A 13,017-nucleotide genomic window follows, 5' to 3' on the forward strand; every position below is an offset into this window, starting at 1 on the left:
ATCCATGTAGTTGTCCTGGATCAGAGCTTTTCTCCTTCCGTGTCTGTGCAGAACCTCTGTGCGGCATGGACATGTGCTCCAGGTTGTTTAAGGAAGTGAGAGTCAGTTCTTGTGTGCCTGCGTGTTGCTGGTAGCTTGGCTGTGTTTATGTCCTTGAGTGCTTCCTAGTGTCTCATGACCAAGCTGTTCCCCTAGCGTTTTACTTTTGAGTGGCATGTAGGGGTCCCTAGTGCCTGGGAGAGTGTGCACACGGACCCGTGGGTGGTGGGAACACACCCAGAAGTGCTGTGCCCCTTCGTTGTTGGCTGCCTTTGAGTCAGGATGAGTTTTGCTTTCCAGGGAGACACCTCTCCCATTGTGTGATGGGCTTGGCAGATTTGCAGAGTGGAGCGTGTGTCAGGCACTGTGACAGAGACACCTGTCTCCCTCTGCGGGTACAGATGCACTTGCTGCCCTGTGAGTGGTGGAGCTGGCTGAGCAGGGCATGGGCCCTGGGGCTGTGCTGAACTCCAGAGCAGCGGAAGTACATGGTTTTGGCAGCAGGATCCTGAGAAATGGCGGGAGGCCAGAGAACACAGAGACAGGGCCAAGAATCGCTGAAAAATACCCAATGCTGTGGGTGGAGGAGGCACTGGCCCCAGGTCCCAGGGCACTGTGTTCTGAGGACCTCATCCATGTGCAGGGCATACCTGGGGCTGCTGACCCTGGGGTCCTCCCAGGCATCCAGGTGCTCCCTCCTCCCTGGAAGCTGCTCGCCAAAGGCTGTTGGAAGGTTAGCAATTTCTGTGTCAGGCTCTTCAGCCCACTTGAGGCGTGAGTCCATCGACCATGACAAGGTGATTTCAGCTGGACCAACCAAAGGACGCCTTAATGCCTTAAGTTTATTTTTCCCCCCAAATTTATTTATTTATTTGAAAGGTAGAGTTACAGAGAGAGGGAGAAACAAAAAGACCTTCCATCTGCTGGTTCACTCTCCCAGATGGTCACAATGGCCAGGGTTAGAGCAGGCCAAAGCCGGGAGCCAAGACCTCCATCTGGGTCTCTCACATGGCTGGTGGGGAGCCGGGCATCAGGGGCCTCACCTGTGCCACTCAGGACCACATGAACAGAAAGCTACAGCAGCAGCGTAGCAGGGACTTGAAGTAGAAACGCTTGTGCGGTTACTGTACCCCAGCAGTGGCTTGCTCAGCCCTCCCAGAAAGGGCACCTTGGAACCACATGTTCATGAATCTGTTTGTGTTCTTTCAGACCATCCTCAAAGAGGGCATGCTGACCAAACAGAACAACTCATTTCAGCGATCAAAAAGGAGGTACTTCAAGCTTCGAGGACGAACGTTGTACTACGCCAAAACTGCCAAGGTGAGGCTCGGTGTGGGAGGGTGAGAGCGGCCAGTCTGTGCCGGGAGAGGAAGTGGCTCTCTCAGATCTGTTGTTTCCACCTGGTCTTGCTGCAGTACTCACAGGCCTTGGATGCATCCCCGCTGGGGCCATAGAAGGCCTGCCTGCAAAGGCGTTGGTTCTGGCCCTGCCAAGACAGCTAAAGGCAGGACTCCAAATTCAATAAATCTATAGCAAGCTAACTTTAAAAAATAGGATTTTTGGGGGGTGCAAGGCAGAGTTACAGTGAGAGGGAGAGAGAGATAGATGGTCCATCTGCCGGTTCACTCTCCAAATGGCTTCCATGACTGGGATGGGGCTACACCAGGCCCAAGCCAGGAGCCTGGAATTCCAGCAGGATCTCCTGTGGGGATGGCAGGAGCTCAGATCCGTGGGCCATCTGCTGCTGCTTTCCCAGGCATATAAGCTGTATTGAAAGTGGGGCACCCAGTACTCAGACCAGTGCTCTTAAGGGGTGCAGCATCGCAGGGCACGGATTAATGTGCTGCACCTCACTGTGAGCCGTGCAGACTAATTTTCAAGTTGGTAACTTTGTGTGGCCTGTGAATGATGTTGCAAATGGCTGTGGCAGAAAACTCTCCCCTCACCAGTCTATGGTATCACATGTTACTTGTCTCTATGTTTTATTTCTTATACAAATTTCCACTCATTTTCCCTTTTCTTTGATCTCATCTGTCACCACTGGGGAAAGGAAAAGAGGGCCACAGGAAATAGCTTTGTTACAGTTGACTGTGTTTCTCTCAGGAAATGGGGTTATGGTCACCTCTGTGGGAGGAGTGGATCTGGGGGAGCAGACCCGCCAGCCAGGTGTGTTTGCAAGGGGAGGGGCTGGTGCGGCCCTCCAGGGAGGCTGTGCTTGGTGAATGCCTCAAGCGTGAGCATGTTGGCTGCGGGTTTTTTTTGTTCCAGTATTGGGGCAATATTGATATTTTGGTCTTAAAGCACGAGCAGGACCTCTAGGGAGTTAGTGTGTTGCCATTTCAAGCTGCCACTGAGGACTGACTTATTTAGAGAGGGCTCTGAACATGCTCACAGTCGGGGCCCAGGGAGGGAGAGGTGGTTCGGAAGGTGGAGTTTCTTGCTGGAGTTACTAGTTTAGCCTTTCCTCCTTCAGCTGAGTTGGCTTAGAATGGAGCAAATGGAGAGAGTGCCAGGAGGTGTGCCTGTGGTGGCAGGTGGCTTCAGAGCGTGAGGTTGCCCATGCCTCCCTCGGAGCCTGTTTCCATACCTCCAGGGCTCGCATCCTTTTGCGTGTAGTCCTGGCTTTCTCTCAGGGCAAGTTCCCTTTCTATTAGGGCCTCTCTCTTGCCGGGAAACAATGAACTTTAGCCAGGACCTTTCCTGCTGCACGCGCTAGTTGGAGAAGCTAAAGCCAGAGGCTGGTCCCAGTGGCTGGCCCCAGCTCTGTGTAGGGACCCTGTGAGGACACAGTTCCCATGTGGAAGTGAAGCACTGGAGCTGCTGTTGTTATTGTTTTTGGTGTTACAAAATGAATGTAGGAATACCAACCCTTTCTTCAATTTTTCGTTATTTTTCTGAAAGGTAGGGGAGGCAGGGTAGGGGGAAGAGAGTGATAGAACTGCCTGGAATGCCTGCAGTGGTTGGGGCTCGGCCAAAGACCAAATCTGGGAGCCAGGAGCTCAGACCAGCTGTCCTCTGGGATAGTGGGAATTCTGTGACCTGAGCCATCACTGCTGCCTCCGGCGTGTGCCTTAGCACGACGCTGAGGTCAGAGCCGGAGCTGAGTGTCGGTGCTGGGACTCTGGCATCCTGCCTGCTAGGGGGACTGCCTACACTCAGCAGTTATTTTTAATTGGAAAGTCAGATATACAGAGAGGAGGAGAGACAGGAAGATCCTCTGTCCATTGATTTACTCCCCAAGTGGCTGCAATGACCAAAGTCAGGAGCCCAGAGCCTCCTCTGGGTCTCCCATGTGGGTACAGGAACAGGGAGCTGGATGGGAAACGGGGCCGCTGGGATTAGAACTGTTGCCCATGTGGAATCCTGGCACGTGCAAGGCAAGGGCCCTGGCTGCTAAGCTAATGTGTGGGAGAGGGGGCAGCAGATTTTTTGTTTATTTACTCTGCTAATGCAGTCCCTGTGAGCCTTCTGGATTAAAAAAACAGAAACAAAACCAGGCACTATGAGCTCGTTGCTGCTTGTGAAAAGCAGGTAGGGTTCTTTCATTCGTCATTAACTTATTGATTGGATTTCACAGGTTCAGGAGCCCTGGGCATCTGTGGGTGCTTGATGGGTGTCAGGGAGAGTGGTGGGCCATGTGGGATATGCCTGAGCCCTTCTTTATGTCTTTGCAGTCGATCATATTTGACGAGGTGGATCTGACAGATGCCAGCGTGGCCGAGTCCAGCACCAAAAATGTCAACAACAGCTTTACGGTAGGACTCCTGCTTTCGTGGTTTGTTGCCCGTTTAGCTTGTCTGTCAGATTTGAACAAATGTGTGCACTCTTTTCTTACCAATTAGAATGGTTTTTGGCAAATTTTGAATTTAATGCTGACAGTGGTTCTGTGGTTGGAAACTTAGAGGTTTTGGCACGTGGTGGGTGCATATAAACAAGAGGGTCCCAACGATTTTTTTCTGATGTGTTACGGTTTGCATCCTAACAGTTCTGTTTGAAAGCTTGTTTCTTGCAGTTGTGAGAAGTGCAGAAAATGTGGAAAAGTACGCTAAAGCAATTGAAACCATTTCTCCACATAGGTTGTTAATATGTTTTTGAGCTTTTTTAAAATTAAATTTCCCCACCCAATTTAGAAAGTTTTGATAGTACTTTCTGTAAAAGTTCTGAGTACATACAGATTGTGATGTCGCCACCCAGGGATAGCCAGGTATCACCTGTGTGCTTATCTTTATTTCTGTGTCTGCCTCCACCTACGCACCTGGCAGATGTGTGTTCCTTGCCACGTGGGCGTCTCTGCCTTGGCAGGTTTTGGTGGCTACTTCAACAGTGCTGTTGGTCTGAATGCTTCCCGTAATGTCTGCTGAACATTTTCTAATGTGACTAAACATTTGCCTTCATGGACTGACTTTGGAACCTGCTTGCATGAGGTGTGGCTCTAACTGCGGTACTGGAATCCTTAAAAATACTTGTTTGTTTGTTTGTTTCTTTCTCTTTCTCCCTTCCTTCCCTTCTTCCCTCCTTCCCTCCTTCCCTCCTTCCCTCCTTCCCTCCTTCCCTCCTTCCCTCCTTCCCTCCTTCTCTCCTTCCCTCCTTCCCTCCTTCCCTCCTTCTCTCCTTCCTTTCCCTTTCCCTTTTTTTAAAGAGTTTTTTTTATTATTTTTTAAATTTTTTTTAAAGATTTATTTTTATTATTTTTCATTGGAAAGGCGGATATACAGAGAGGAGAGACAGAGAGGAAGATCTTCCGTCCGATGATTCACTCCCCAAGTGAGCGCAACGGGTCGATACTATGCCGATCCGAAGCCAGGAGCCTCTTCTGGATCTCCCACGCGGGTGCAGGTTCCCAAAGCTTTGGGCTGTCCTCGACTGCTTTCCCAGGCCACAGGCAGGGAGCTGGAAGGGAAGCGGGACTGCTGGGATTAGAACCGGCGCCCATATGGGATCCCGGGCGTGCAAGGCGAGGACCTTTAACCACTTGCGCCACCGCGCCGGGCCCTCCCTTTCCCTTTTTAAAAAAATTTATTTGCGAGAAGATTACAGGGAGAGAGATCTTTTCCTCAGCTGGCCTTAGCTGGGAGCTGGATCAGAGGTGGAGCAGCCAGGGTATGAACTGGTATCTGGGATGTGGTGCCACAGGAGGGTTAGCTTGCTGTGTCATAGTGTTGGCACCTAAAATTGTTTTTCTTTATTAAACTGTCTATCTGGATATAAAGCATGTCTCTAATTTTTATACGGGTTCTTTTATAAATCTTTGGGGTTACTATTTGGTTTACCGGATTAATCAGATTTTACTGATGATCTTACTGAGAAAGTTTTTTCACCAGGAAAATGGATTATGCTTTGGCTTGTGGTCATTAGAGTTTTTTTTAATAAGAAAAGTCACTGAATTTCATTAGCGTGTTTGGGCACTAATTTAGATGATATATTTGGTTAATTACTTACACATTTCCTACTAATTTATTGTTGGCTCTGTTGTTCAGTTTTACTTCTCATACTTGGGGAACTTTCTTTTCAGACACTATTTTCTGTTTTTGGTCTGGGGAAGGGGGTAGCATCGTTGTATGACTTTCTGCTTCTTATGACTTAGTTTTTACAGGTTACTGATTTACTTATTCTTGTTCTCGTATTTTTTTAATCTCTCATACACACAGTTATATAGTGTAAACATATGGGACTCTGAGTTCTGCTTATGCTCCAAAAATTGTTTTTTCTCCCAAGTAGAAAAAAAGAATGTTCCTACAGACAGATTATTTTTCAGATCAAGGTTTGGTCAAAATTTAAACTTTATTATATTTACTATATAAATATAAATTTTCTAATAGCAAGTTTTAGAATCATCCATGTTCATAATCATATATTCCTAGTAATATATTTTGGCTTATTTCATTCACATCAAACACGTATTTAGAAATACTAATTTAAGCTTTAACAATTCAGTTCAGTTTCTAGTTGAAAAGTAGAGTACTAGAGATGGAGTTCTCCCATCCAGTGGGGTGTACACTCACGCACAGAGGTAAGACAAGTGTTCTCCATCCCCGGTGAACTGCCCAGAGGTACAGCAGAGCCAGGGCCAGGTCCGGCCTAAGTGAGGAGCCCAGAGCCCCAGGGGGTCTCCTGGGACAGGGTCTGACCCATCATGTTGCGTAGCGGGAAGCTGGATTGGAAGTGGAGTAGGTAGGCCTTGAACGGGTCCTTCCAGACGGGATGCATATGTAGGTACTCACAGGCGGATGCTTGACCCATTGCCCTGTATGCCTGCACCTCCACCCCTTTTCCCATTATAATACTCTTCAGGAAACTCTCCTTAATATTGCACGGTGGTCACCATTGTTAGATGATGACCACCACCTGCCCGCCCACTGGTGGAATAATGTTGGCAAGTTGTTCAGAGTTGTGATGGAAGCTTTATTGGAAAATCCGCTCCTGGGCCCCCTTCGCGCAGAGGGGAAGGAAGAGGTAGGCGAAAAGGGCCTCTGAGATATGTGTGCAGGAGTTTTATACCCCTCTAGACACGTGGGTGAGCAAAGGGGCTGTCTGTGTCCCAACTATGTAAGGAATGTCCATTCAGGTGTGCCATTGGCCAACTGGAATCCCGCCAGGTCGGTGATGTAACTGGCTCCTGTGGGCCCTCCTGTTCCAGGCTGAAGCCTGGGAGACATGCCAGGTCCAGAGCAGACCAGCCCCTCATCTCCAGTGTCCTGGGCAGCCATCAACCATGTCAGTGTCTGTGTAGTCTTTATTTTATTTTAGGACTTTCTGTTTTTCTTAGCATACACAATATTACAGTTGCACATAGATAATTTAGTGCATTTCTGATTTTTTTTTTTGCATTATGTGGGATCCCAGTGGATGCAAGGTGAGGACTTTAACCACTGGGCTATTTATTGCATGGGGCCTGCAGTATATAAATTCTTAGCAGTAGAGTTGCTTTTGAGAAAAATATATAAACCTTTAAGAGTTTTAAATGTAAATGAAATGCTAGCTCCACTTGGATGCTAAGTGGAGTAAGCTGGACACTGAACACCACCTGTTGTCTGACTCTGTGTGGAGTGTCCACAGTAGGCAGCTTTCCAGGTTCAGAAGGTGCAGGAGTAGCTGTAACTGGGCTTGGGGCAAGGAGGAGGAACTGCTGATGGATGTGGGAGGCGTTCTTTGTGGAGTGGTTCTGAAATTAGTTCTCCTAGTTATGACCTTGAATGCTAAAATATACTAAGCTGTACACTTTAAAAGCATGAGCTGTATGTGAACTATTTCTCAGTAAAAATTATGTGGAAGGGTCCTGCGCAGTAGCTTGGTGGCTAAAGTCCTCACCTTGCATACGCTGGGATCCCATATGGGCACCAGTGCTAATCCCAGCAGACTTGCTTCCCATACAGCTCCCTGCTTGTGGCCTGAGAAAGCAGTCGAGGATGGCCCAAAGCCTAGGGACCCTGCACTCGTGTGGGAGACCTGGAAGAGGCTTCAGGTTCCTGGCTTCAGATTGGCTCAGCTCCGGCTGTTGCAACCACTTGCAACCATTGGATGGAAGATCTTCCTCTCTGTCTCTCTTCCTCTCTGTGTATCTGCTTTTCCAATAAAAATAAATAATAAATCTTAAGAAAGATTATGGGGAAAAACAGTGTAGCTGTGTGCTTGCAGTCCTGTGTGTATTCCAGCCTAGTTTGGAAGCAAACTCTATTTGCTTATTTGGGAAGGAGGGCGGGAGGAAGTTGGGAGGCTGAGTGGAGAGGAAGGGAGAGTCCAGGCTTCCATCCTCTGGCTCGCTTCCCAGACACCCATCTGCAGCATCCAGGGCTGCGCCTGCAGAAAGATGGGAGCCAGGGACCCCTTCCTGTGTGGGGAGCTGGCAGTCAGGTCTCGGCCATCCTCTGCTGCCTCACAGGGAGGGTGTTTGCAGGGTGTACCACCACATCCTAACAGCTAGGCCAGATGCCTGTCTGACTGATTGCTTAGCAAGAAGCCTGCAGTCTGCTTTGAAGTTAATGTAGCTGTAATAGTTTTGTTTAATAACTGTGTGATTAGTAATGGTATATAATTTCCATCCTTTTATGTTTAATCTTTCTGTTGCTATTTAAGGTAGGCTCTGGTAAGTTTCACGTAATTATGCGTTTGAAGCATCAATTATTGTCTGTAATTGGATTTGTCTACACTTAGGCTACTGTTGGTTCAGTCTGTAGCTAGTTACATGTTGTTACTCTGAGTTGTAACTTTTTATCACTTGTTTTGTTTCATGTTTTATAAGTTTATATCCTAACTTTCTTAAAGGAATGAACTGTTTTTGTCTTTTCCATTGTTTAATGTGCATTTTTAGAAAAAAGATTTGTTTATTTTTATTGCAAAGTCAAATATAGAGAGAGGAGGAGAGACAGAGAGGAAGGTATGCCGTCCGATGATTCACTGCCCAAGTGAGCGCAATGGCTGGTGCTGCGCTGATCCGCAGCCAGGAGCCAGAACCTCCAGGTCTCTCACATAGGTGCAGGGTCCCAAGGCCTTGGGCCGTCCTCGACTGCCTTCCCAGGCCACAAGCAGGGAGCTGGATGGGAGGCGGGGCTGCTGGGATTAGAACCGGCACCCAAATGGGATCCTGGTGCATTCAAGGCGAGGACTTTAGCTGCTAGGCCATGACACCGGGTCCTAATGTGCATTTTTAAAGATTCATTTTATTTAAAAAATTTTAAGTTATTATTAGAAACACAGAGTTATACAGAGGAGAGAGACAGACTGATCTGGCAATCACTGGTTCATTCCTGAAATGGCCCAGTGGTGGAAGTGAGCTGAGCTGAGCCAAGCTAAGCTGAAGCCAAGAGGTGGGAACTTCTTTTGTAGCTCCCAGGCAGGTGCAGGGTCCCAAGGCTTTGGGCCATCCTCCAATGCTTTCCCAGGCCACAAGCAGGAAGCTGGATGGAAAGTAGAGCAGCTGGGACATGAACCAGCACCCATATTGGATCCTGGCACTTGCAAGGTGAGGATTTAGCCACTAGGCTATTGTGCTGGGCCCTCCCCTCCTGTGTATTTTAAGTGAGTCTTTTACAGACTATACAGTGTGCCCTTGGTGTTAAAGTCTGCAGAACTTCTAGTATTTTTCAGATAATGCAAAAAGCATAGACCTTATATTCTCTTCTGCTGGATTTTTTATTCTTTAATTTCATATATTTTTAAATTTTTTATTATTTGAAAAGAGAGCCAGATCTGCACCTACTGATTCACTCCCCAAATGCCCACAGCAGTTACGGCCGGGCCAGGATTCATCCAGGACTTTGGTGCAGGTGGCAGGAGCCCAAGCACTTCCAAGGTGCATTACAGCCAACAGTGGGTTACTGGTAGCAGCTTCGTTTCCTCGCTGTCTGGAGCTTTATCCAGTACAGTGTACCTTCCGTCAGGTATACGCTTCTGTTTTTCTTACTTGAAAGTATTTTTTTAATGTTTATTTGAAAGGTAGAGTTACGTAGAGATTTTCCATCTGCTGGTTCACTCCCCAGTTGGCTGTGAGGCCCAGCACTGGCCTTGGTCTCCACATGTACAGTAGGGTAAGCTCTTGGGCTATCTGCTATCTGCCTCTGCTTGTTCAGTTGCACAGGCTAGGGGTTAGACTGGAAGTGGATTAGTGGGGACTTGAACCGGAGGCCACCTGGCGTGTTTTTTTTTGTAAAGATTTATTTATTTTTATTGGAAAGGTGGATATACAGAGAGGAGAGACAGAGGAAAAGCTTTTGTCCGATGATTCACTCCCCAGCAGCCGCAATGGCTGGAGCTGAGCCAATCCAAAGCCAGGAGCTCTTCTGGTTCTCCCATGTGGGTGCAGAGTCCTAAGGCTTTGGGCCATCCTTGACTGCTTTCCCAGGCCACAGACAGGAAGCTGAATGGGAAGTGGAGTTGCTGAGATTAGAACCAGTGCCCATATGGGATCCCAGCGCATTCAAGGCGAGGCCCTTAACCGCTACACTATTGCACCGGGCTCTCCACCTGGCATCTTAACTTGCTGTGACACAGTACCAGCCTTGGCCATGTTTCACTTTTTTGAAGGGTCTTTTTAATTACTAAATAATTTTGATTTGCAATTTGGTTTCTTTTATCCATCTAAAATTGTTTTATTGTATTATGGCTTTGGTTTAATTCTGCCCACAAGCAAATTGTCTTTTCAAAATTTCTTTTCTATAAAAATTGTATTTGTTTTCATTTTTTTTATTTGGAAGAGAGATGGAGATCTTCCATCCTCTGCCTCATTTGCCACATGCTCACAGTGTCTGGAGTTGGACCACGCAAAGCCCAGAGCCGGGAGCTCCGCCGACCTCTTCCATAGGAGTCTCTCTTGCCTTCTGACTGCGGTTAAGACTCTTCCTGGGGATTCGGCTCCTTCTGCGTTTCACTAGGCAGCCTTTTTGTGTTTCTCTTGCCTAATGTTCATGGTAGTTCTGTAATCTGTGTTTTACGTTTTGAATCTTATCTTGCACCTGTTTAATCTTCCCTGTTTCTGGGTCTTCAGTAACTTGTATGTTAGGTTAGGTCTTTTCACTGTCTCCTCTGTGTGTGTATGTTCTCTTTATCATGGTTGTCATCATTTGTCTCTTGTTAATTATAAATCTCCCAGCTTCAGGGTCATTGCCCAAACGCCCTGTGCCAGCTGGGGGCCAGGAGCCAGGGACTGCAGCTGGCTCTCCCACGTGGGGTGAGCATCACCTGCTTCCTCCTTGAGGGTGTAGCAGGAAGTTGGACCTGGAAGCTGAGTTGGGGCCAGAACCCAGGGCCCATGATGTAGGATGTGGGTATAGGTGCTGCAACAGCTGCCTGCCCCCATCTCTCTTCTGATGCGCTTTTGTGGTTTCTGTTAGGAAATCGCGGTATTGATTTTGAGTCTCAGTTATCTTCACAGTTTAAGCACACTCCTTCGATTTCCTCTCTAAGCTTTTAAGTCCTATTCCGGAGCCTCCAGTCTCGCCTTTTATTTTATTGAATGTGTCCTGCGTGTGTTAGTCTTGGCAGTCTGTGTCAGAAAGCTCACTGGTTCTGCTGCAGATATTGATGGCAGTTTGTTTCTTCCTTGGCCTTTGTTCCTTGTGAGATGCCTCATAATTGCTTGACAGACACTGTGAGCAGGCGTCCCGGGACAGTGTCCCCTCCTTCAGAGAGGACGTGGATTAGGCAGACGCTGAGGCACAGTGAGCCAGTCCCCGCTGGTAACACTGTCCCACATGGGCACCAGTTCAAGGCTTGGCTGCCCTACCTGTGCTTCAGCTCCCTGCAAGTCGGTCTGAGAAAGCACGGAGGATCCCAGGCCTTGGGCCCCACCAGCCTTGTGGGAGACCTTCAGCCTGGCTCAGCCCGGCCAGCGTGGCCGTTTAGGGAATGAACCAGCAGAGGGACAGTCTCTTCTCCCCGCTTTCTCCTTGTAACTCTGCCTTTCAACAAAAGAAGAAAGGACTTCATTTTGCCTGGTGTTGGGCAAGCAGGGTGGCAACCAGTCACACTAAGCCTGGTGTGAGGTAGCCCTGGTTTGAAGGTGGGCTTTTGTTTTGTCTATTCACTGCCTTTGTCTCTATGGGGCTCTATGAGAGTCTTCTGGCCTCACAAGTTGGGCTCCAAATTCTGTTTTGTGATCCCTGGTGCTGTAATGTTACCATGAACTGTCCATTTGCTTCTTTGTTTCCGCTTAGCAATCAGTAATTGTCACTTGTTTAATTTTTCCCATGTCTTGTTACTCAGTGATGCTTATAAGCATCCAACGTTTAAGATTATGTGTACAGTTTGCGAAGTGTTAGGTGCCATTTGCTTCAAGGACAGTGTGTCTGTCACAAGAATTGGCATTTCTGTGTTGGTCTGTGATGATCTGTGAATGTTCTTAACGTCCTCTCCTGTTCCAGTCTTCTATCCTCTGATCTTGTGCTTTGTTTTGTTCTTTGAAAGCTTTGCTCAATTATTTATTCCTCGATTCAACAAGGACTTTGCAAGGGGTCTACCCTGGGCCATGCTGAAAACTAAAGCTTCATGAAGCTGGAATTTGGAGGTGGTGGGTTGGAGACACAGCAGCAAAAAGTGGGCATCCCTGAGTAATACAGGACTTTGAATGTCTAGGGTTTATTTATTTTAGGGTTTATTGATTTGACTGGCACAGAGTAGTAGAAAGAGAGCCCGTGTTTGTCTGCTGGCTCACTCCCTGAACATGCGTGGCAGCCAGGGCTAGGCTAGGCTCAACAGCAGGGTTCAGTTTTTCTTTTCTTCCCCTTCCTCTCTCCCATCCCCCTTCCTTCTCTCCCTTCTTCTCTTGTTTTCCCTCCTCCTCTTTTGTAATGTCTCTGAAAGCGCAGGACCTTGGCTGGTAGCACGGTGTGTAAAGGCATGCGCGCAGAACCGTCAGCCTCACCAGCTGCTGGCTGGGGCAGAGTGTGCGCTGACTTGCAACTCAGCTTCACCATCTGAGAAGCGGTTGTCAGGGTTGAATGCCTTCACACAGTTGGGCATGACATATGTGGACTGTCACCGTTGTGCTTAGGCACTCAGTGAGGTTTTTTTTTTTTTAAATTAATGAATGAAAGTAATAAACCAAATTCATTTATTTTGTCATTTAGTATTTTTCTTCTAGTCTGATATTTGTAAATTTCTTCAGTGTTGCCTAATTTTTTGGGTCACTGAACATAGCTTCGGTTGAGCAGTCCCTGTGAATTGCTCCAGGCTGCCCCTATAGCACCCTGGCCTGGCCCATGCCACTTCTCAAGTTGTGGGCAGCAGCTGCAGTTGAATTGTGGCTCATAGAAGGAGGACAAGTTTTACTGGAATATCCCCACGATATAAAGGCATTGTGGAGTTGTGCTGCAATGCCTGCTGCTGCTTCCTCCTCTGACGTGTAGGAGTCTGGCCCGGCCTTACTGTGCCCTGGCACACACCTGCTGCAGCCCAGCCTGTCCTTTCCAGGGCGTGTCCTGTACACAGTCTTCTCCAGGCCCTGGCCTTTTGGGGCTGCTCCTCCTGGATTCTCCTGCTAGGCCC

The 13,017-nt window shown here is 47.9% G+C and overlaps 1 protein-coding gene across 3 annotated transcripts in view; it reads left to right on the forward strand.

Moving 5' to 3' along the window:
* DGKD (diacylglycerol kinase delta) overlaps positions 1 to 13,017 on the forward strand; it is a 101,781-nt gene that overhangs the window by 33,938 nt on the left and 54,826 nt on the right. For all 3 annotated transcript variants that reach the window (XM_040972330.1, XM_040972329.1, XM_040972331.1), the window contains exons 2-3: positions 1,249 to 1,359; positions 3,714 to 3,794. In XM_040972330.1, the coding sequence (XP_040828264.1) occupies positions 1,249 to 1,359; positions 3,714 to 3,794 (192 nt within the window). The remainder of the gene's footprint in view (positions 1 to 1,248; positions 1,360 to 3,713; positions 3,795 to 13,017) is intronic.

The sequence above is a fragment of the Ochotona curzoniae genome, unplaced genomic scaffold (genome assembly GCF_017591425.1).
Source record: "Ochotona curzoniae isolate NIBS_2020 unplaced genomic scaffold, NIBS_Ocur_1.0 contig_2294, whole genome shotgun sequence".
Lineage (NCBI taxonomy): Eukaryota > Metazoa > Chordata > Mammalia > Lagomorpha > Ochotonidae > Ochotona > Ochotona curzoniae.